The 24,855-nt window shown below is 39.7% G+C and overlaps 1 protein-coding gene across 2 annotated transcripts; it reads right to left on the reverse strand.

The window, feature by feature from the left end:
• Nucleotides 1-4,271: 4,271 nt before the first annotated feature.
• On the reverse strand, nt 4,272-24,844 carry stag2b (STAG2 cohesin complex component b). Of its 2 annotated transcripts, none has more exons than XM_086084669.1 (34): nt 24,750-24,844; nt 22,805-22,897; nt 22,636-22,717; nt 21,858-22,001; nt 21,672-21,768; nt 21,126-21,202; nt 20,754-20,958; nt 20,468-20,619; nt 19,539-19,612; nt 19,304-19,427; nt 17,895-17,993; nt 17,653-17,732; nt 17,378-17,485; nt 16,731-16,842; nt 16,520-16,637; nt 16,321-16,424; nt 15,778-15,870; nt 15,612-15,701; nt 15,146-15,349; nt 13,709-13,779; nt 13,513-13,600; nt 13,333-13,413; nt 13,160-13,252; nt 12,853-13,027; nt 11,735-11,874; nt 11,477-11,578; nt 11,221-11,369; nt 10,851-10,979; nt 10,529-10,755; nt 9,819-10,041; nt 8,623-8,730; nt 8,387-8,513; nt 7,095-7,172; nt 4,272-6,037 (listed from the first exon to the last, which is right to left on the reverse strand). In XM_086084669.1, exons 2-34 carry the CDS (start codon nt 22,846-22,848, stop codon nt 6,014-6,016), a joined length of 3,822 nt encoding a protein of 1,273 aa, XP_085940795.1. In that variant the 5' UTR covers nt 22,849-22,897; nt 24,750-24,844; the 3' UTR covers nt 4,272-6,013. The 2 variants fall into 2 exon arrangements, with proteins under 2 accessions (XP_085940795.1, XP_085940794.1); XM_086084668.1 differs by having other exon boundaries at nt 24,616-24,792.
• Between the last annotated feature and the right edge of the window lie 11 nt (nt 24,845-24,855).

Genomic DNA, 24,855 nt, shown 5'->3' on the forward strand with positions numbered 1-24,855 from the left:
ACTGATGAATTGTGTGCTAACAAGGACCAGCTCTCCCTTTACTGTGCCTGCACTCTCTCGTTGTGTCTTTGACGCTGGCAAATTTGACCCCGCCCCTTTCTCCTCCTTAGTTATACCTGCTTGGACCTTTAAAGTAGCTCACCATCTGTCCCCTCCCTTGGATTTATAATCATCATCATATCACAGTCAAACTCGGTACAGTCGCACTCTTGCATCATCTAACCCCTAGCGCATGCAATAGTTAAGAATAGATTGAATGAAGCCATATTGGGAGGGGTGTTAAATCTCGGGGTGTTAAATCTCGGCCAGCCATTGAAGTGCTCTCGCTCTAATGAGGCAAGCCTACCTCATCGCTGGCTCAGTCACACACAAGTGAAAAGCTAATCACTGGCACGTGCATGGCCAGCCATACACATAGAAACAGACAGACGTTGCATTAACACACATCTGCACCCTGGGCCATTACACACACACACACACACCCACACACACACACACACAAGCCAATTAAAGAGACGAGTCTTATTAGTGGAGGTGTCCCGGCTCTCGTTAATCACTGGGGTTTCCTGGCAGGGGCTTAGTGACACTCGGAGCTCTTCGTCATCTTTATGGGACCCGTCTCATCACTCCTTATAAGAGACTCATCCAAACTTTAGTGAGACTCATGATTTAGCCGAGCAGCTTGGCCCGGCAATGCATTCAGTCATCCGCGGGTCACCTTTGAATAAGCTTTGAGGGATTAGGGAAGAGGGAAGCGTACCAGAGGAGGTCTCCGCATGCATGATTTCAACTGTAAAATGACTATAGTGGTTCTTCTTTTCTGCACGAGAAGCCATTATAATCCTTGCCGCTCAAGCTCAGACCCAGTGGGACGAGGGAAAGTGGCCCGACAACAATAATGTGACGCCAGGCGAGAAGCTGTAGAGAATCCGATTCCAGGGTAAATATCCATCTAGTCCCTGCTGAAAAGTGTTCTTGTTTTCTCGCCTGGCGGGGCTGAATGGCCTGCTCGGACCTTTGGACCACCTGCAGCTCTGCTGATGACAGATTCCATCCTCACACTTGGACCATCTCTGGCCTCTGCGCTAATCCTACTGCTTGTGTCGTCTAAGGTCAATAGTCCTATCACTCGTGCACACCTTTAGCTGCGTTGACGCCTGCGTGTCAGTGCACAGCAAACCAATGGCGCAGTTTGGAAGTTCCCACGGCGCTCTTATTCATTATCTCTGACCTGTTCTGGCCTGTCTCATGAAAGCTGCTCCTTGTCATTGAAGGGCATTGATCCTTTACTCACTTTACAGTTAGTCGCAACTGTGCTTCCTCCCCCTGATCCAAAACACATTCCTTCACTTTATTTGCTCAACACATATTTGACTGCATTGTTGTAGTCAAGGGCCCACAGTAGCGGTGCCAGAAGCTGTAGAAATTGAAACTGGTTGCACTGTTGAGGGGCTGTTAAAAGCAGGATAGGATACACACATACTGATTTGAACAGTTTGTTTTTCGAATGTGAGAGACCCCACACGTAATGACAACACTATCGCCAAGTGTGTTCTTCATACTCTTAAACACTGTCGTGTGCTCGAGATAACCAAGACAGGACACCACACCACACACAAAGATCTCTCCACAGAAAAATGGGAGCCTCCTCCCCCAAACTAGAAGTCTGTTGGAATACCAAGACTGCCACAGGGCATGCAGACTGCCGGAAAATGAAAAGAGAGAAGAGTAGAATGGCAGGCAAAGGCACACAAGAGGCTAGGCTAACTGTTAGCTTATTTGTTAGCTAGTTAGTTTGCCACTGCAAATGCTTCTCCTTGCCATTTTTATGGTGGCGAATGACTTGTGAGATGTTATATGAACACTCAATTCAATTAAATTTTGTGTCAAACTTCAGGTCACGTCCTCGTTGACTACTGTATTGACAATTCCGAACATCCTGGCATTTCTGCTATTCCCACAATGCAACGCTTCATTACCACGGTGTATTGTATTGCTTTTGCCTGTGACTAGCATACAAACCAGGCATGTTATAGTAGTCAAACATTTGATCACATTTTTAAATCAAAAATAATCCTCACAAATCAAATTACAACGATCCAAAGTCCAATGCTTTTCAATGAGCGGATAGCATCGCTTCACCGAGGAAAAATGCTGCATTCAAGGAAAGTGGGAAATCATATGTCCCACTCGGATTTTGCCAGCTCCGCCCTCAAAGTGTTCGCGGTAAATGTAAATACAAGACATATGTTCAACAACAACAAATTTATAGGAATCAGCCATCTTTATTGTTTAGATTTGCCTCAAATGCTTTGAGAGGGGAACTGGGACACACCGAGTGGGATAAATCCGCCATTATGACTTGTGATGTCATTTCGGAATTGTCAATTGCTCTGTTTTACATGTCGTGGAGTTCGTAGCTCAGCCAAACTCTACGATCACACACAAGAGTTTGCTATTGTAAATAACTAACAGGTTTAACATTTAGAGCAAATCAGGTAGAAAAAAAAACAAACAAAAAAAAAAACAAGAATGTCAGGGTTGTCACAAACGGAGCAAACACTGGACAAGTGATTGCACATTGTTTCTATCTATTGACAATTGCATGCAATAATACAAAACCCAAATAAGTACACAATACACATGTAAAAATAAAAGCCTGTTCAGAGAGGATAGAAATGTTTCATTGCACTGTGACACACTTGTGAAGTGCAATCAATTGAGTTGTGTGCATGTGTGTGTGTGTGTGTGTGCTCTAATCTGGGGCAGGTCCTGGTGAATGATTTTCCAGGATCAGATGCTCTGCCTTTACAAGCAGATTACAGGCGGCACACTCATTAATGATTTATTCACGGAATTCAACATTTTCTGGGTTTATCTCCATACAGACTCTTGGAAGTCTCAGCCTGTGTGTTCGGAACCCCCTGAGAGTCCATATCCAGTACATGAAAGGAGAGGTTGTGTTTAACATACACTATGCGCATTTCACATTTTCATAAAGTACTGTTTCAATGAGATGACTTTTCTCTTGTGAACTCATTCGTGTGAAGCACGGTTTCCAGTCCTCCTTGACCCTCTTGAGGTCTTAACATGGCCTGCGCTGATAGGCCTGTGGAGGGCTGGAGGTTATCAGGAGTAAATAGAAGCCACTCAAGAGGCTCAGATTTAGGTCCGCAGCCACCAAGCTCGACCCAACACATGCTCGTTAACTGTTGAAGGGTCAAATAAGAGAAAGTGAAACTTGTTTTCCCGCAACAGCAATGTGGACATAAAGTAGTCTTTCAACTGGCTTTACTGCTTCAGCAGAACTGGTTTCACTTTTAGTTAAATGTTTATCACAAAAGGGTGATAAGATAAGGATTTTTCTGCACGATTCTGATAGCAGATGGGGACAAGATAGTAAATTGCATAATGTGACACTGTTGGCAATTCTCATTGTAAACACTGGCAGATCTAGAATTCGTCTGTCGATCTAATTAAGTGTACACAACATAATGATCTATCTTGTTCAAATGTTGTCAGCAGTATTGATAGATGTATTTATTTTTATTACTGTGGTTGAAAACGGCAAATCATCATAATGTGTTTTCAATCGTTTCCCACTCTCAGCTAAAAAGACGAGCAAATATAAAAGCAGTGTGGTACACACAACAAGACAACCACAATATGAGTCAAATAAAAACCACACAATCTATCAAAACAGAGCAATATTGTCTCTGGGAAGGAACAGTAAAAACAATTCAAGATACAAAGTGACATCATTGGCAAAAAATAGCACACTAGTACCATTTGTGTACGGTTGGTTGACTACAACTTGGTCTACATTGCCCCCTGGCGTTTGCAAAGTGAACCTCAATAGGGTGTAGGGATGAGGGCTGGGTCAAGCACTGTACTGCCAAAGCCAAAATATTCCACGCTCTGGTTGGAGTTTGTGCATTTTGGGTATCTTGTAAATTAAACAAGAAAATGGATGGAAAAGTCATACTAAGCAAGGAATGCAACATTTTTAGTTATATGGACACCATTTTTCAATACAGGTAATTGTCAATGTTGTAAATTAGTTGATGAAATTGTTGCCCTCTTGATTATGATGGTCAGGAAGTTGAATGATTGTCAATAATAACATCAACCATAAAATGGCTTGTTTGATTGCCCGTCAGAAGAACGATACCCACTGAAAAAAATCCATTCAACTCTAAATTGCGGCAGCCTATTATTCATGGTTTGGAGCTTGAGGTAGTAAATTGAGTAAATATTTATCACAGCGGAAATTGAGTGTTGATTTTTATTCAAAAGTTACTGTCTCCAGACAAGTACAAATCAGAAAACAGAGTGACTGAAAGCGGGAGAATAAACAACTCAGGGTGTAGGCAAGAGTGCAGAACACAAAAAAAGCCAAAAGAAATTAAAATTGGAATATATACAAGATATCTAATAAGGATTTATACCAATGTAGTGGTAAGCAACAAACAATAAACAGTACTTTTTCCTTAAAAGAATTTTCTTTTTACTTACATAAAATAATTAGGCAAAACACACATATAGACTGCTCATCTACTTGATCACATTACAATTGACCACCTCATGTTTCATGTTCTAAGAAGCCAATTATCCACCCTTTAAACATGACCAATCTGCTGACATGGAAGATTAGCGTGAGAGAAAAAGCATGTTTAAGGCTTTAGCATGGAATGAGTACACACACACACGAAAAAAAAAAAAAACCTCAGTAGACAACAGTTCATTAAAAGTCGTGTGTGACAAATATGTCAAAATCTAAGCTTTGTCTAGCTGCCACATCGCTGCTGAATAACTTGTTCAGTCATTTCTGAAAGACGACCTCCTGTTTATTATCATTTGAAATCTCGAAGTATTTTTGTGACAAGACTCAAGCTGAGAAACTCTTAAAGCTGAATTTCATTCGTTTTATCCAAACTAATTTACACATTAGGAAAGAAGGTAAAAACCCGAAGACATTATCAAGACAAAAGGAAGAAAACAAAATCAAAACGTAAAAATACAAATCTAAAAATCTCTCGCCGCATGTTTTTACATGCTTTCAATTTTTCAGTTTCTTACACGTCTTTCATTTTGTGACTGAAGGTTGAAAATAAGAAAACCATAGCACATATATAAAAATCAGCACCAATTCATATATATTTTTTATTTAAAATGTAGAGATACCCATTTTGACATGATGCTGCTAGATTGAGAAAGAAAGAAAAAGAAATGATTTTATTGGACCGAGCTACTTGTTGCTCAAGGGAACAATTTTCTTAGCAGATGGCGGTTTAAGGAGAGGTCCAAAGCTCGGGTACGCTCCAAGACTTACGTACTACTGGACTGTGGGACTCTTCACAGCATAAACAAGGATTGGGACTGATTCTACGTGACATCTCACAATCTTAATTAACCACCAGTGGTTATCAGGACCTCAAAGTGGGAAGATGAACTTAAGAGAGAGGAGGGCAAAGAAAGTACAAGAACAGAAAGACCTCCATCCACTTGGCTAACACGGTATACAGGCAAGCTACTACAGTCTGTTTATAAATTACTACATCACACCTGGTAACTTACTACAATTGTAAAAAGGGTTAGACCAAAAAAAAAAAAAAAGAATGTTTCTTAAGTTAAAACACACCGATCCGTCCCCGCTGGGAAAGAAAGAAATGAATAAAAGGAAATGAAACAGGGAAAACGCTATTATGGATTTTTCTTCAGACACGTATCGTCTTGAATAGGTTTGGAAGTGGCCTGTTTTACTATTTTGGTACAGGAAGATCTTAACCAAGATTATAAAAGTATATATTTGAAGTCCTCTCTGAGCAAGCAACACTGAGTGTGGGTCATCATTGGTCCACGTGGAGTACAAGCCAAAACCTTTTTTTGTTTTTTGTTTTTTTTACATTTTTGCTTTTTCTTACAGAAAACACTTGTTTTCGCTTCTAAAATTCTCTTTAAATACAAAGCTCCTCTTCTCGCATCCCAGCTTCAACATCATTTGGATATTAGTTTAAAACATAGACACTCCCAGGACCTAGAAGAGAGGGAAAAAAAGTGCTTCACTGAGGTGACACATTTAAAACGGATGAAAAGATGACACATTTGTGAACTGTTCAAAGGCAGATTTAAAGACAAAAATATCACTAAAACCAACCAATGCATTTAAACTAAGGATTTAGGTTGGGTTATTTTAAGAGCATGACGAGATTTTTTGGGGGGGGGGGGGGGGCAAAAAAGGAATTTGGCCGTTATTTAATAACATTTATTAACATATACATGTACTGGTAAATATTAATTATGTCAAGCAATCATCAAAAAAAATTTAAGAAATTTACCACACAATTTCCCATAATTGCAATTAAGCATATTTTTTCACTTTATTTTTTGGAAGTTTGTAACTGATAGAACTACAGAATTAACGTAGAATAATAAAATAGAAAATATATTTAAATTTCCGAAAAAATATTGAGATTAAGATATACAGTTATATTTTCCTCTTGTAAAAACAAAAACAGACTCGGCGTAACAGGCACATACATCATCTCATAAAAATAATTCTCAAAACTTCTCACTTGCGTGTTTAGTTGTGCGTACGCACACAATTCAGCAACGTTGATTTGCGAGTCCCCATGGAGGTAATTTGAGCATGCTATTTTGCTTTAAGATAATACGTCAAAGACGTTTTAATTGAATTTGGCTTTGCAAAAATTACTCTCGATTTCTCCAACAATCATCAAGCAAGTAAAACTGGAAGTAAAACTACCTGTAGTCTGCGTTTGGCACACGGTTTCTTTCAAATGAAACACGTTTATAATAAATGTGAGTAATAAATCATTTGGCTTTGACACAAAGCACCCATGAACAATGTTCAGGGCTCAGCGTCTGGTGCCTGACCTGGATTTGAAGGCCAAGGGTAAAGGAATTTGTACGAGTTGAGCTTTCTGAACTGTGCACTGTAGCCAAAGACGTTTCATAAGCTTCATGTCAGCAACTCCAATGAACCATGGCTGACACTGGCCCAAGTTTGGTGGTTGAGCGTGTGGAGACTTGTTTGTCAACATGCAAAATGTCACACGTGTAAGCAGTCTTACCGACTCATCCATAATAGAGGCAGGGTCAAAGTAGTCCGGCTTGAGCTCAGACCTCTCGCGACGATTTTTAGATGGGGGCTAGACGAGAGGAGGAGAGCATGTTTAAAGGAGACATGAGAACAAAAAAAGAAACATAAAAATAACCTTTTCATAGGCAGAGGTCACTCAGGTCGGTTTATGTATCTTAATATGGAAAATGGGCAAAATGACAAACGTACTGTAGCTACTTTTCTTGTGAAATCAACATGACATTTGGTATGCAGTCGAGACATATGTTTCAGATTATTACATTTAGTTCTGGTTTTACACTCATCATGCATGGATTTGTGGAGCGGGTGCAAATTGTCAAATAAATTGGTCATGATGTTGCAACGCACTGTCAACACAATGTTTCATTAAACAAAACACAGAGAACCTTTTACATGCAGCCAAAACAAAACTTTTGATGATTAAAGTTCATTTCTTTTCGCATTTGGAAACGACATTGAAAAATCAACACAAGCTGCTCCGTAATAATTGGTGCAGACCTAACAAATCAGTCTTCTCTAAAATGACTGGATCCTCAAAGTCAACAAGAGCTCTGAGGGTTTCAGTAAAGCTCTCGTGTCGTTTGGGTCAAAGAAAGATGTCTGTTGGAACACGTGGTGATGAAATAAATTGAATGGTTATGTTTGTGGAAAGAACTGCCAAAGGAAAATGGGCAAGTGAAGGATGTTGTTTGGGATGCTGAGATTCATGAGTTTTAAAATGTGACATTAAAATTGAAGACCACAGGACGATAAATTTAACTAGATGGTGGTGGTGGTGGTGGTGGGGATGGGGGGAGGTATTTGTATTGCCCATTCACCAACACTGAAGTGACCTCGAAGACTCGTTGCAGGCGTTTTATGATGGAGCTGCACATCAACACAGACTACAAATGGAAGAATTATTAAGACCAGGACAGTCTTGAGTGACTACTTTATACAATGACTTATTTTCAAAATTAGCATTAAAAAGAACCTAATCAGTCATGAGTCAACATAAAGTGTCTGAGAGCAAATGAAATGGAACACCTATACTGCTAATAGTTGCAGTAATGCCGCTCAGTATAGATGTTACGATTAAATTAAATAAGTAAATTCAGTGCACTTTGCCGCCTTCTATGTAATTTTACAGACATTTTTTCCATCATCTTAAAGAACAGGCTTGATTGACTGCTAACCTTCACACAAATAACAGAAAGTAAAAGCGATATAGTTGCTATTACATAAGGAGTTTGGAATCAATTATTAATGGCAAATGGTTCTCACCAGGTCAATGTCCATTGTATCAAAGTCCATGCCTTCATTGAGGTCATCCATCCGACCCTCTGATGACATCATCACATCTTCCACAATTGGCTCTTCATCTTCCTCCATGAGGCCGGTGCCGCGACGTCTGCACGAATGACCAATACGCAGATATTGATTTCCATTTTTCTTTTTGGAAGAGACATTAAATCAACTCGACATCATCGCGCCACCGGGTGGTTTTCTGGATATCTTACATCGCATGCTGCAGATTGCTCCTGAGCTTGGCGTAGTTCATGGCTCTTTCCTGCTGCTGACGAGCCTCTTCTTGCTGTCTCTGGGCCAGCATCCACGTCACCTGGGAACTAGAAAAATGACATGAATTAGCCCAGAGGTCGGCGACCTGCAGCTCTAGAGCCACATGTGGCTCTTTCATTCATCACAATTGATTCACAATCAAATTCTAATCCCAGTCTCACACAATAGACACTCCATTAGGATTTAAGGAAACCATGAAAGTGCAAATTAACAAAGATATGTTTCAAATGACAGCACAAAACTAAGGGTCATCATGTAGGAAAACTTAAATTACATTAAAGCAACCTTGTTTCTGTTAATTATGGCTAGGGATAGACAGATAATCGTCCGGGCCTATAGTCAATGCCAATATTTAGCATTTTGACATAAAGACGGCATCTCACTGAACTGTGAATGTAGCAAATTTGGGGTTTTCATCACCATTTGTAAGAAGTTCACAGACAGTTTTTACTTGTTGCAAATACACTTTGAACATATTCAGACAATTTTTCATTGTCTGCAAAGATCATTTGAAACCTTTTACGAACCCTGGCGAAAAGCCAAAATTCGCTTTACGTTTGCATGCATTTGTTGCTCAGTGAGATATAGCGAACTTTTCATTTATGTATTAATTTAAATGTCCACTTTATAATGCTGACACTGGAAACTACCTAAAAATATATATATTTTTTTAAATTACAATTTTAGCTAAAATTAAGATATTATGTTGAACATTTTATTTGCAGTAGAAAACTTTAGAGAATTATTTACTTGCTTTTTTCTTATTATTTAGTTTAACACATGGGTAATGACCCGGAAAGCTCCATGCAATAAAAAAATTTTTTTTTTTAAACAAAGCTGTCTTTTCTTTAGATTTAAAATTCAAAGAAAAACCTTCAAAGTGAAAATTTGAAAAGTTGTTTTAACAAGCATGCTTTAAATGCATTGTCCATGAGGGAATGTAGTCTCTTAGGGTTATGACAAAAGTACCATTCAACTAGCTTTAACTCAATGATTCATCAGAAAAATTCTGGAAATATTTTTTTTAAGGTTGAAAAGTTCCCAAGTGTTGCTTAGAATAATTAAGCAATAAGAAAACAATACATTTCTACATTTCAGTGACTGCAGTGACATTTTGCAGCAAAGACATCCATACTTGTAATCCATGGGTGTCTGGTGGTGCTGAGGTGCCTGTTGATGGTGTTGTTGTGGGTGTTGGTGGGGCTGCGGCTGGTCATGAGGGAGAGCGTAGACACCCATGTAGCTGTCATCACGACCCCGTTTAGGGTCTCGCATGGCAGTGGAGGTGAGGTGGGGGGATGGTAACATGACTGGAGTTTGAATGCCCTGCTGCCACACCTCACTGCTACTGCTTTCCTCTGGAAGGGAAGAAAAATCATTCGACAAAGTACACACATGAAAGTGAGTTACACAGACTTCACTTTGCACAGATGGCTGTTGGCTTTTGTTAACAATTCAATCAAAATTCCTGTGATGACAGCAACTTGATCCAAAATCCGCTACCGTCACCACCTTTGGGTGATCCAGCATTGAATTCCATGTTCTTGTTGTTTATGAAATGATGTGGAAATTGTGATAATTAGAAGGCTCCCACCATCTGCTGTTTTATCTCTTTGCCCATCAACTTGACTATGAGAGCCAAGTTGCTTGGAACGTACTGAACAGTTGGAAGACATTTTTGCTTTTCTGGGCTTCAACTATACTATTACAGCCTTGTATTAATCCATGCCACTCTCATGAACAACTAGATTGTTTGTACATGATTAAATAACAGAAATGTGACATATGTTCTTAGTGTTAAACAGTGAAGATGCATGATTAAGTTGATTCTCAAATGATTGCTACCTTCGGGCAGCTTCCGCTTTGCTGCAGTAGTTCCAGGTGCAGCAACAGGAGCCTTGGTCTTTTTCGAACGAACGGAGGATCCTCTGCTGGAGTAGCCACTCATTACTGACATAGTGTCGTCATCGCCACCAGCCTGTAGGGAATTCCTGTATGAAATGAGGGGGAGCCAGCAGTCCTCTCTTTGCAGAGCCATCTGGAACGTCATGAAACGCTCCAAATACATGTGGCTGTGGAAGGGGAAAAAATGGATTAGATAAGCAAACATGCTGCCACAAAAAAAAAAAAAAAAAAAACCTCTTCTAAACACATAAATTAAACTTACACAGTCCTCTTGTCTTGTTTCATCAGTTTAGAGGAGAATTCGCTGAGGATGTCTAAGAAAGCCAGGTTGAGGGGAGGGCCTCCTTCTCCCTGCGGACTTGGATCCTTGAAAGAAAACTCGATTCCATCCCTAGGAAACAAGCAGAGATGTACATGAAGAAAATGGGAAATTTAGGTGGGCATAAGGAATGTTTCAATGACTTGAAATTAGGAGAATATTACTAAAAATTTAGAAATTGGTCATTTAAGCTTGACTGCAACAAGTATTATTGCATTAAATCTTCCATCAAGGTTTAAATTGTGTTGCTTCTATAGACGTGGTGTTTGCAAGTTGACAAGTAAAAACAACAAACACAACAAAAAAAACGTACTTGTGTAGCATGGCAATGGCATCTCTGGTTTTCACTTGGTCAAGGCCAAAGGTTAGAGAAAATCGACGGGCCAACTCTTTGATTCCACAGAAAGCAGAGGAGGACCGATCAAACCCATGGCCCAGGTCTGACAGCATTTCATTGAAAAGCTAACAGAGACAGAAAAGAAACATTTGCATGAATAATTGCAATGTGGCTGAAACAAATCGGAAGTTCTTGTGCGCTAATAAGAAACTAAGCAAAACTAAACACCAACCTGCTGAAGACTGATGATGAGGGTTTTGGCACACTGAATCTTGTCAATTTGCCGGGTCTTACTCATTGTTTCCTTGATGATGTCACCATAATCATTGTAATACTGTAGAAAAACAAAACAAAAAAATCTTACATATGCAACTCTAATAAGGCCAAATAGTCATGATATTTTTTTTCTGGGTGGGGTGCTCCTGTTTCAAAGAATGTTGATTGTAGCGAAAATCGTGGTGAAATAAATGATCTAGAAAAACAAACTAACCCTCATGTACTGTTTGAAAATGTCAGCACCGGTTCTCATTTCTACCACACAGTAGATGATCAGTTTACAATAGCCAGCCAGGAGGTTTCTTCTCTTGTGTAAAGCTTCAATTTTCACTGCCTCGTCGTCCTGTTGGCCATCTAAAAGATAGAAAACCCAACAAATTAGTTTTTCTGTTACTCTTTCGTTTTTAAATACAAAGATCAATTACCAGGTAACACACAGTACACGCCCTTTTCCCGTCACTTATCATAATTTATATTAACCATACAGTAGACAATGTTTACATAAATAACGTTGTCAATTAGCGTTGGCCATTTCATAAAAATTATAAGTAGATTTATTAGGGCGGCTTGTTCTTCTGTAGTAGCCAAACTATTTATTTTGCCTTTGAGTTTACACTTGTTCCAGATGTCATGACCTTTTCTTCCCCAGTAATGGCAAAGAGATGGAGCAGAATCAAGTCAGAGTGACCTTGGTCTTTTCAAAATCTAATCAGGTCTTCCCTGATTCTTTGTAGAAATTCCTTGAAGGCAGTCTTACATATCAATTTCACAAGAATAGGATGTAAACAGAAGTTAAAACTAAATGCCTCTGGCTAAAAGGCAAGAAAAACTACAGGTCACTTAGCTTAGACCTTTCGCAAGGCCTGTTTGAACCTTTCACAGCATTAGCCTAAGGACAGCCAGAAGGTTTTGCAAAGATGGTGTGGATTGTATATGACAGTGTTCAAGTCAAAATTGCTGTTTCCAAATACACCATATCACTTGCTAAGAACAAGTGAACCACGAGGATTTAGCAACAAAGACAAAAAGGTAGGGGGGAAAAAATCCTAAACTTCGATTGTTCATAGATATCGATGGATTATTTATAGACACACATACCAGAATTATACAAGTTAAAAATCTGACTTGACTATTACATCACTTAACATTGGCGCCAGTCAATGTTTCTTACGAATTCCCTAAAAATATAAATGCTGCTTCAATGCTATCCTAAGCTACACCTGGTTTGCAAAAATTCTACACATTCACATCTGTAGACCGACAGCTTAATATTGAAAAGAATACTTTCATGGGTATTTCGAGTCATAGCAGTGGATGCACATTTGTGTGTACCTGTGCTATTGGTGTCGTCATCCTGGTCTATGAAGACATGATTTAGGATGAAAGAGAGCAGTTCAGACTGAAGCGAGTCCTCTGGGGAATAAACCAAGGGCTCAAGGTGTTCCCTGCCTCCAGCCACCATCTGGTGGCTGAAGATCAGTAGGAGGTCACAAAGGATGGTGAATGCCTGCAGTGGAAACAACGAAAGAGTAGGAGGAGTCTTTGTTAGATATAACAATAAATTGCAGTACATCGGTCAATTTCTATAGGATTTTTCAGCACTTAAACACATTACATTAATTCGAGTTAAAAATGTCACCTGTTCTTTAACAGCTGTGTTGACATTTGTGAGGTACCGTTGGCACATCATACAGAAGGCCCTCATCTGTTTCCTCAAGGTAACCATGTCATCCTGAAAGGTCAGACAGGTGTTTAGCGGTACAGCCATGCTTCGCTGAAGTACAAACTGATGTTGGGTGAATCGGCCCTCACCTTTCTGGAGCTGCCTTCAGATAACTTGGCCAGCTGCCACAGGATCACATAGTGGGTACACTGCAGCGAATGGATGACTATCTGCTCAAAAAAGAAATAAACATTAAAATTGCAGTTGCTCATAGAGGACATGCTCATCGAAGCGTTCAACCAATCTATCTTTAAGTGTTTTTAATTAACCTGTTCGGGCATATCTCCATTTTCTATGCCTGTGTTGAGCAACTTAAAGTTGCTGGTGAACAGGTCCCATCCAGAGAGATCATGTGCACTGCAGGACACACAAGTAAGACAAAGTCAAAAGAAGACACTTTTCACACACACCTTCATGGACAGACATGAAAAACAGCAGATTGAGAACACAAGAGGAAATTCGTACTTGTGAAAAGCTGTGATCCTCTTTAGAGTTGACAAAACCTGATAAGCATCGTCTTCATCAGTATCTTCACCCTGGAAAGAGAAATTTAATTCAATGAATACTCGTGATGGGTCCAGCAACATCAACGCGTTGCTCATGGGTCAAGTGAATTTGTGTCGTTGCGCGTATCGCTTAAAGAAGAAGCAACATGACTGATTCAGCCACAATATCGCTCAAAACTTCACATCACTGAGGCGGCGAACTATATAAGGAAGCACATCTGTCAATGGGGTGCGTCTCTGACAAAAAAATCACTCATCTTTTGAAGAACAATTCTTTCCTTCAAGCCACTGTCATATGGAGCCCGAAAGCAAGAAAAGGGTTCTACCGCGTTTGGATCTCATATCAGCAAATAAGATACATATTTTAATTTCCTTGTTTCATGCTGTTCCTCTTAGTTTCCACTTGATCTATTAGAATTAAAATCTATTTCAAAGTAACTTCTTTGTTGAAATGATTCATTTATTTTTTTGAAGGCCAAATGTCATTTGTTTGACATTATAAAAGAATATGCTCATGGAAAATAAATCACAAATCCAACCAGAATAAAAACGAGTGTACAGACCTTTTACAACTCTCTCATTGTCACTTAATAGTCGTGAATACATACATTTGAAGGGCAGTAGCTTCTTGCTTGCCATGTCGAAATTGTGGAGATGGGGTAAATGACGAGATGAGAAAACGAAGGCAGGTCATGTCAATTTACTCTCTACATATTTTGGTATATTCTTTGTTAGGCTCTTTCAATATCAAGCTTCTGTGCATCTTATTAATTTCATTATGAGCCAAAAAGAAATGTTTGCATAGAAAATACATAGATATGTAGTTAATATATTTTAATATTTAGTGTAAATCTAAATCATGGGTGTCAAACTTCGGTCCTCGAGGGCCGGAGTCCTGCAGGTTTTGGATGTTTCCCTTCTCCAACACAGCTGATAAATGATCAGCAAGCTCTGCATAAGCCTGATAACGTTCCTGCTGATTGGAATCAGCTTGTGTTGGAAGAGGGAAACCTCCAAAACCTGCAGGACTGAGGCCCTCGAGGACCTGAGTTTGACACCTATGATCTAAATATACCCCCTTTGGATGTCTCCACTGTTTAGGCAGGTACCCCAGCCTCATCAATGCCTCGTAAATACGACGATGATTTTGCGTATATGCCCAACTTGTGCGCAGAGTACAAACATTCCTATGCATTTGTCCAAAAATAAAGCCCAATGTGAGAGAAATTCTGCATGAACTGCAGTTTTTTGTGACATGCCACAATTAATCAATTAATTACCATTCAATTATAACTTAAGATGAGCAGACGCAGGGACAAAACTAAAAGAAAGAACAGAGGATAATCAAACATGGTTGTCAGAATAGAGGGTTTACAAAAAGGAAGTGGACTCCTACCTCTTGTAGAAAATCCTCCAGTAGCCTGTTAAACTTGTCCACCAGCTCATCCAGCAGCTGGGAGTGGGCAATGTCAACCCTGTTAAATATTGTGAACTCTTCATTGCAGAGGGCATGGTAGGTTTTGGAGCATGTCTCCAAAACTTCAGTGTCTGTGTGCTTCTCTACAATTTCCTTGATTTGGCGGAGAAGGGCTTCAAGGTGCTGCATTCAACATTAAAAAGATATTGATTAATATATTTGTACTGATTATGTGGCAGTATTCATACAGTGCAACAACAACAACAATAATAATACATTACATCCCCTTGCGAGGTAACCAAGGACTTCTGAATTGTTAAGTGGATGAGCAAACTACAAGCCCACTGTGTCACCCCATATCATAACATAACATAACATATTTTGTATGCATGGGTGGTGTATTATCCATGTTATAATACAAAATCTAAGAAGACATTTGGCTGACCTTTTCCAGACGTCCTGTGGTGTAAATTTCAAGGTCAAAGAACTGAGGAAGCTGCAACAAGTTGGTCACCTTCTCTGCATCTACGGCATACTGTTGGGCGAACATTCATCTAAATGCTATTTTCTGAAGAACATACAGGAGCCAAAGTATCCAAGTAATGACATACCTTGGCCAGTAGAGGGGGCAAAGCTACAGCAAAGAGCTCTGTCATTCTGGTTCTGTCATCAAGCTGAGTCTTCTTTTCTTTAGCTGTCATCACCTGAATGTGGATACAAGTCAAATACCTTTGTGCTATAACAATTCATTATTGAGTAAAAATCAACTAGCAACTAGAAAGACATTCTCCTAAAAAAAACTTAACATTTCATGGTGCATCCTGCAATTGTTTAGACAGAGGAATCCGGTTCCAGTAATAGTTAACCGTCAGTTTCCATAGTGTAGTTACATTATACTGTTTACTGTTATTAAAATTATTTATCATCATTACCTTTCAAGGGCCAAGGAAGAAATTATTTCGTTGTGAAAAGGGTGTTTTTGTTTTTTGTAAACAGTCATTGGTTCATTTAATTAGTGAAGAGGCTGAATGCTTTGACCGATAATGTAATAATTTTAAGGCGATAACGTTCCATATAAAAACATCAAGAACCGCGACCACAATGCCATAAGTGGCGAATCCTTTAATTACATCTTTATCCACCGTGCAACTTACCCGCTTCCCTGTGCCTCTTCCCACAGGTGGGTGACATTCAGCAGCCTGGCGTACAGTGCACAGCATGATTTCGATCAAAGCTGTCTCTTGTCTGTCAGTAAGAGCTACAAGTCACAAAGAAAAAACAATTCTGATTAATAAATAAACACATTTGCTTCAAGCCACTTATTAGTAATCCGTGATGAGGTTTTCGTCATACCTTCCTCTCCTGGCAATGGGTCATCTAACAATAAGCTGCTCATACAGTCCCAGTCCTTCAGTAACTCAGGACCACAATCCCAGAGAGAGTCCACCAAGTAAGCTGCATGTTCATGGAGCTAAAACAATTTTCAGACAATATGGGTGAATAACTTGATAGTTTGGTTACAATTACTTAATACAGACAAAAACAATACAAAAAACTTGTGTACCTCACTCTCTAGGAAGAAGAAGACGGTGGTCTTGATGAGGTTGGCGTTGGGGCTTTGTCTCCCTCTCCTTTTAGGGGCACCCTCCTCCTCTGGTTCTCTCTGGCTAAACAATCTTTGAAAACAGAGTAGTTTGATATCTTAAATAACCTACTCCCCTAAATCCTCTATTTGAGCCTTAAATGTAATCTGTCTAGAAGCCACAAATGTCTCACAAAAAGTTGAAATGCAAGTTAGGAAATTCTTCAGCTGGACACATAATGGCGGTACTGTACTGTAAACCTGTGCCTTTTTTCCACACTAACGTCACAGGTTGTGATATGCAAATTAAATTCACAGTAAAGAAACTACAAGTGTAAATTCCACTGTTTGTAGTTTTTGAATGTTAGAATTTATTGGCATTACAGTGGAGAAGGTTGACAAACTACATTATTATTATCACAGAACACTAAACCATTTAAAACTTCACTGCAATCCAAATTTGGTTTTAAAAAGAGTTCATGTAAACACGGCATATGAAATAATATGAACTCCATGTATCCTGGCAGGTAGGACACAAAACTTGAGCCAAGGCTAAGGACACACGCCAAATGACGAACTTCAGCTCGGCGGTGAAAAGCACAATTCTGTTCAGGTTATGTCTGACATACTTTTTGTAGAGGAATTCTCCTGCTGCAACAGCAACAGGCCTGTGTGCCGAGTAGACCAGATGATAAACGCTCTCACAATCCTCGGGGGTCAATACCTCATCTGTACTACTGCAGAAACAAACAAAAAGAGCCAATTGTTACAACTTCCTCGGATGTGCTGGATGTAATACTTTATGTGTGAGTGAGTACAAGGTGCTTCCAATGAAGAAGGTTTTTTTTGTACTGATAAAATGGTAAACAGTGTTTCAAGAGTGAGACAAACATTTAGAACTTACTTCAAAACTAAAGTGAGCAACTTAATTGCTTGTACTGCAACGTCATACTCCTTATCAAGGGTCATGGAGACAATGCGGTCCTAGGAAAAATGAAAGGGAAGAAAAATTTGACAGGTTTTTAGGTACAAATGAAGCATCAGCGATAACCCTTCTGGCACCTGTGCCAGACAAGTCAATGGCAATTGAGCTTTTATAGTAAGTAGTGTAAATGTTGTTTAAGATGTCCAGCAGGTGGCGCTGACCTTGAAGCGACTGGTGAAGAGTTCCAGCCTTGCATTAAGTTCTCTGTTGTAGTACAGACCCTGGAGCGCTGTCAAACATTTCAGACGGACCTCACCTTGCTAAAACCAGGAATTTGAAAACAGCAAAATGTATTAAAATTCAAGTATTCGGCAATCACAGACACCTAAAACCAAACAAAAATGAAATCCTTTTGCCCAAGATAAAAATAACAAATGTTTTGTATAACAAACGTTTAGCCATTTTCAGCAGTACGAAGTAAAAACACCTTTTGCCACTTGCTGTCAACTAAAAAATAAATCACAGGTGCTCAGAGCTCAGGTAACGGCCAATCACGGCTCACCTGTTTTCTGGGTTTGGTCATGTGAGGTTCACAAACTGAGCCATGATTGGTCATTTGTTCCCTGAGCACACATGATGTCATTTTCAGTCGTAGGGGGACAAAATAGACAATAAGTGGCAAAATGTGTTTTTAAAGGTATTAATAGTACATGAAAACCAATGACATTATTAAATCAATTACAGACAACATATTAACTTCTTATACCGCAGAAAATGGCTAAAATGAATTAAGTAGCCCTTTAATTGAAACATTAGAAACCACCTACTGTAATCACACTGTTTACATTTTTGGTTTCATAAACGAATGATAAATGTTTCCCCCATGTGTTTGAATTAGGCATGGGATAGTTTGTGAAATGAGACAATACTTGTTATGGGCCACAGCTCTTCGGTTTTTACATTCATCTTGCATTGCCACTGTGTGTGTGCGTGTGTGTGTTTGTTGCACGTTCCACCACTAACAGTTATATGGGGCTTCAAAGTGCAGCTCATGAACGCAATAAACCGAGGATCTGAGAGACTCAGACAAACGTGAAGAAGCACTTCATTCAAAACTCTGGTTGTCGATTAATTTCAATTTCACCAATGAATACGACGACAGCATGAACACTGTTGACGTTTTACTGTATGTAAATATTGAAATGTTGAAAATATTGAAAAATCTCTTGCACTTTTGAAGAAAGTAGCAATTTGACCAAGCCTCTGCTGTGTTTGAATCCTTATATAAAGCTTGCTAGACGCACAACAATCAAATAATTTTAAAAGGTAACATTAGCAAAACAGCAAGTGTCTATTGAGAATCCTTTTCAATACACCTACCTTGCCATTTGATATAAACAAGAGAAAATAACCCGCACAGTGTGAGCATTTAGAGCCCTTTTCTGTGGTTGGCGATGTTTTAATTCCCAACCTGATGCTGCGGTCAGAGTGAATGTGAGTTGAGCGTTTCTGGTGGAGCTTTTCCATATATAGTCAACGCAACTGTGGGGTCAAGCGCCATTGCATGCCAGCAACGCCGATGAAGCTAAAATTTTGCTTATTTTCCCATTTTGCAAAGGTTTGCACCCACCTTATCGTGCATGGTCCATCCCACATACTTCAGGTAACTGTCGTTAAGGAAGGCATCACTATAGAGCTTCATCCAAACTCCAATCTCTTCTATACAGATGGCTCTGATTTCTGCTATTGAATCACTGTTGAAACATTATGATTACTGGTTAAAAGAAAATACAACAAATATGTGTTTTACAGCAGCAAAAACAAAACAAAACAAACTAAAACAAGTTAATTTGGTGGTGCCATACCGATAACGATGTACAAAGACTCCTTTAAATATTGCATTCATCATGTTTTCAATCTCATCCTGGTTTTCTTGGAGCTGAAACGGAAACAAAATATATTGCTCAATGTTGCCTGGAGAAAAACAAAGTATCAGCATGCGAGAGTTCTGCTGCACAAGGTTAACAATTTATTTGTATCATGTTTGCATTGAGCTGATACAACTTGCTAAAAAGCGCCAGTTGTCTCGTGTCAAAAGGACATTCTCCCAGAAGCTTTGTGGAAACCACTCACTAGTCTTGTCAGTTATTTCAGTGATCATTGTGGTTTTTTTTCTTCCTTTATCAAAAGTTGCTATTAATATTGCCTGTGTGTGTAATTGGCAGCCAAATTTGCCACCAGGCTGTACAGTACAAAGGCAGATGGAAGGCAGGTTGGACCTGCTGGGATATAACCCAGTTAACACAAGATGCTAGTTGACTAACACAATGTATGAACGTTTCCACTACCAACATAATTGTTGCATCTCCAAAAGAGGAAGAACATATCCTATATCAAAATAAAATGATTCACACTGATTGTTATGCATGGCAGCCAAAGCGCAAATGACTACGCCAAATTATGTATCTTTACTGTAAAATTGCTCCCTACATAAACCATTGCCATTTATTAAAAATGACCATGCTAAGTCTGCCTGCGTTTGTGACATAGTGGAAGTTCATACAATAGCACAGTGTGACAAAAAAGAGGTGCAGAATTATTTTCTAACCCTAAACCCAGAAGAGGCATTGATCTCTGCAGTTTCTATTAAAAAACACATGAAGGTACTGCAGAGAAATGACACTTAGATACATCCATTCGCCAAACAATATATAAAATATTGTGGCCCAAATGTTAATTGAAAATTAACTCAAATTTTCCAAAACTGTATTCATATGAATCAAAGTGACCATACCTCTTTACGTTTCTGCAAGAGGAACTCCAGTCTGTCGTTGGCCCTTTTGGCCACGATTTTATTCCTCTCTGCCTCGTATTGTCGCTGGGTGTTGTCCATGTTAATGCTCAAGTTTAGAGCTACATTCACCAGGGCTGTCATCAGCTTCATTGCTGTTCAAAAGACACAGAGTAACACCTTTTACTGGCGGGCTCAGTGCAATTCAAAATGAGTTCTCCCGCAAGACAATGTTATTACGATGGCACATCCAGCCCTTCTATTCAATTTCAAACAGTAATAATCTTACCTGCCAGTGTAGATGTGTGCCTGAAGGCTCTGACTTGAGAGTCTGATAGTCCGGTGAGAAGGGAGATAACTGTGTCCATCATATACTCATCATAGATGATACTGTATTGACACTGCCGCACTAGGACCGAAATGAATTCACAAAAACTTGACTTGAACTTCTTCCACAGGGGCCCTGCTATAGTAAGCGGGTAGTCTCCACTGTCCTATGGAGGCCACAGAGGAAAAGAGCAGAGTTATTACCAAGAAGTGCTCCTCCAAGTGTTCTCCATCACGTGCCATAAAACAGTGGCTGCGAAAAGCAACCATTTTAAGCAAATATTAAACATTTACAAAAATGTACATTGTACAGGAAAGGGTCAAATTAGATTACCTCATCAAATTCCTCTGTCATTCGTCTGATAATTTCAGAGTTCTGCATGTTGCGGAACATCTCTCCACTAACAACACCTGATCAATTCAGAAAAAGGAAAAATTGTGTTATCCACAGCAGCGTTCAAAGGAGAAACATGAGTAGGAGATGAACACAGCGTACATTGTTGTTTTCATGTGTGTAAATTCATAGACACAGTTAAGATTGTAGTTTCTTTACCTGATCTATGAATTACAGTTTTGCCTACCCCATCCACTCCCCACACAACAAATATGCCATCAATATCTATCAACACTACAGAAGAAGAAATTATTTTGGGCCATATTGAAATCACGGCTACTCTTAAAAAGGTACACAAAATCGGAACATGGTCCAAATAAAACTGTAACCTGCAGTCTGCAGCGACATTCAATATAACTCAGTAGGATGCTACAAGTGACAGACACTACTAAGAAATGTAATAAGAACACTTGAACTAGTTAAGGGCAGTTGTTAATTAAGATCCGAAATACAGTATTCTAAAATAGCATTTAATAATGAACATACCTTTACACCCTGAGCACTGGATGAAGAAGTTGATGAGATCAAGTAGTGCGACATCTCTGTCATGTTTGTAAGACTCAATCCAGTCATCAACAACCGACTGTATAGGACAATAAACATGTTTAAAGAAATATGAAAAAACTTTTTTTTTATATGCAACATCAGTGTTAGTGATAAAACATATCCCACCTGCATTGCACTCCGCCCCAGCTTAACGACCTCAAACAGCATCATGTTTTCCATGCCATTCTCCTGGTGGTGGCCATTTATCCGACCTACCCCCTTTACCATCTTGGGTTTGTCTCCTGCTGCTTTCTTCCCCTTCTTTCCACCCTGAAAGAAAACCAATAACATTAGGGAAACCCATAAAACACCCTTTCCAACAGATGCCCAGAATGCAGATTAACAACTACACAAGTGTCAACACCAGCCAGTAACAAAACAGAAGCAAATAACAACAAAATCATCAAATACTGTTTTATTTTACCAAGGCCATACGGAAGAGGCCTGATTCTGATTTTACTATATCCAGTTGTGAGTACGTTTTGTGTCACTTGAACCTTGTAGTGTAACCAGTCCAATTAATGGGTCATTAGTGGATCTCCAATTGACAATTTAGGATTAATGAAAATGTGTTGCAAAGATGTAGTAACCACATAGTGCTGTTGTGCACAAATATGTGCACAACAATGCATTGTTGCCTAATACGTGCTTGAAGTGCAGCCAGGTAAGGGCACATTTGGCTCCTTAGTTCAATGAGAGTCTCCACTGTGGTTTTGTTCATATTTTCTCATCCAATGTCTGATGTTTAAGCAACAGCTGGAAAAAATAAAATAAAACACACTGATTGGCTCTTATGAGCAGCTCATAAGGAGGGAGGCCTACAATCAAGACTGAACAAAAATATAGCTAGATGGTGGGACAACTATAAAATGTATGATAATATTGCCAATACTGCTTTACATACCTTTCCTTTTGCTGAATTTGAACTCCTGCCATCAGGATCTTCAGAAAAGTCGGTGTCTGAAGAAAACTGTGTGTCTGTATCCCTAGTGACAAAAAAATAGATGTTAAAAAGAATATCGAGGTCCATCTGAAGCAAACTAACAAAACCAAAAATCGAATGTAGCACTTACGGCGCATAGGGGAAGTCTGCTGGTATTTCTGGTGCTGCTATCATTTCTCTAACATCTTCTGGATAACTTCCAATTTATGACTGGCTTGTAATACTGAGAAAATACAAAACAGAGAAGCTTGTATGAAACCTGAATTGAGATATCAAATTAGAGAGGTAAGAGTTAAAAAACAAAACGAAAAACGGATGACAACAGTTTTCTTCTTCACATGGTAACAGTGGGCGGTACGATGCTCTTGTGGCACTCATCCCCCAAAGCATTGGCTCCCTCTTCCTCATCCCCCTTGCTTTACAATCATTGGAGTATCTTCCTCACTGGCCAAATATGGATATGCCCTGTCCGCCCCACAAATATTTCGACCAATCAAAACGCGTTACCAACATCAACAAGATACTGCAGGCCACAACTACTGCTGTGCTGTACTGTATGGAAAAGTGTCACACACATGCAAGGATGTAAGTAACTTTTGAAAGGCAATCATCTACTTGCCTATTGCACACATTTACCAGTGTTTGTATACCACATCGTGCATCCTATAACATATGATGATCCATCATTATAGTATAAGAGGAGATTTAAAAAATAAAATAAAAGCATAATACAGGAGGAGGCCTATCGTTGCTTACAATAGAAAATATTTGTCACGATGGTGTGGACGTGTTGCACGATAATGCAGGTAAAATATCTACTAAAACTAAGATGATATGAGTCACACCTGAACACAGGCGTTTTGATTGCAATGTAACATGGCACTCATTGCTTGTTAAAACGGTTGTTTTCCATTTGAATACATCATCAATGTCCCTATTTCGCGAGTTACTGCGTAAATATTACATGATGACAAGATGACGGGATTCAATGGGTGTTGACTGAAAAAGTGGCGCCAAATCGCACAGTGAATCTCATAAACTTGCCACGATGAAGCTAGGGCGAGCATCTTGGATTGCAACGAGTCGTAAAGCTCCATATGGAGGAGTTCTAAAGTCAACGCAGCAGCACATAAATACCCGCGTTCCCTCCAAGGAAGCCGGCGTGACTACGCTCTTCGTCGGTTCCTGTCAAAATTGACACCGGTGCGCGGGTGGTGCTAGCAGCGCTAGCAACCGTGAAATTCGTAGACCTCAAGAGTGGAAATGTACAAGCAAGTGCACTCAAAACTCTGATTGGAAATTCCACCCAAGCTGTGTCAGGAACGGGTCAGCGTTTGTTGCCGCTATCGTTGGACGACAGTAACAACACAACAACGCAAGCTCGACGGTGCAATCACATGCTAATATAAGCGAGAAGAGACTGGCGTTAGGAAACGCATCCAGTGACCATTTTTCTTCCCAGTAAACTACTCTTACACCAAACTCAGTTTTAATACCACGAACACCATTAATTATGATTAATTTCATGAGCACGGTAAACTCCGATTGGTCAACCATGCTAACAGTATGTGCTAACGTTCCCTAAAAAAAAACATCACGTCCTTGCGTCCTCCATCTTGCCTCGGGAGTTTCAGTACCGTATTGCATAAGCAACAAACACTGTTTACAATTTTTGTGAAGTGCAACCAAGTCCATCGAAACAACTAAACATTTCGTTGCGTTTTTACCGATATATTTTGCGTCATTGTGGTAAGAATCTAGTGCGTTAGCTCGCTACCAACCACAGTAACGTTAGCCTCTCGCAGCGGAGCTAACGAGGCGACTCGACTGAGGAGGCAGACATCCGCGCTCTAGACTCAACTAGCCTGGCTAGCAAGCGGCTAGCAAAATACAAATCAACTAAGTTCCACATAGCTTTCCGCCATTTTACAGCTAACTTACCTTGCTGAGAAATAATAGTCCCAGCTGATTCCTAACTTGAACTACTTCGACCAGCCTCAGGTCGAATCACACTCTAAATTCTGTAAAAAGAGTTTAAAAGTCGCGGTCAGAGGCGGTTTCGGACGTTCTCTCACCCGCTTGCTCCGTAGTTCAATTTGTTGTTTCGACGACCTGGGAGGAGGAAATCCTAGTACAGAGCTACCACCTAGCGGCCACAGCGTCATTGCTCGACGATTCGAC

The sequence above is a fragment of the Leptonotus elevatus genome, chromosome 9 (genome assembly GCF_054856555.1).
Source record: "Leptonotus elevatus isolate MCC_2025b chromosome 9, RoL_Lele_1.0, whole genome shotgun sequence".
In the NCBI taxonomy this organism is placed as follows: Eukaryota; Metazoa; Chordata; class Actinopteri; order Syngnathiformes; family Syngnathidae; genus Leptonotus; species Leptonotus elevatus.

Coding starts and splice junctions, on each gene's coding strand:
- stag2b (XM_086084669.1), bottom strand. CDS start 22,848: ATGATAGCAGCACCAGAAATACCAGCAGACTTCCCCTATGCGCC. Junction 20,620..20,753: donor GCACACATCTACACTGGCAG/GTAAGATTATTA, acceptor TCTTTTGAACAG/CAATGAAGCTGATGACAGCC. Junction 11,579..11,734: donor TTTTCAAACAGTACATGAGG/GTTAGTTTGTTT, acceptor GTTTTTCTACAG/TATTACAATGATTATGGTGA.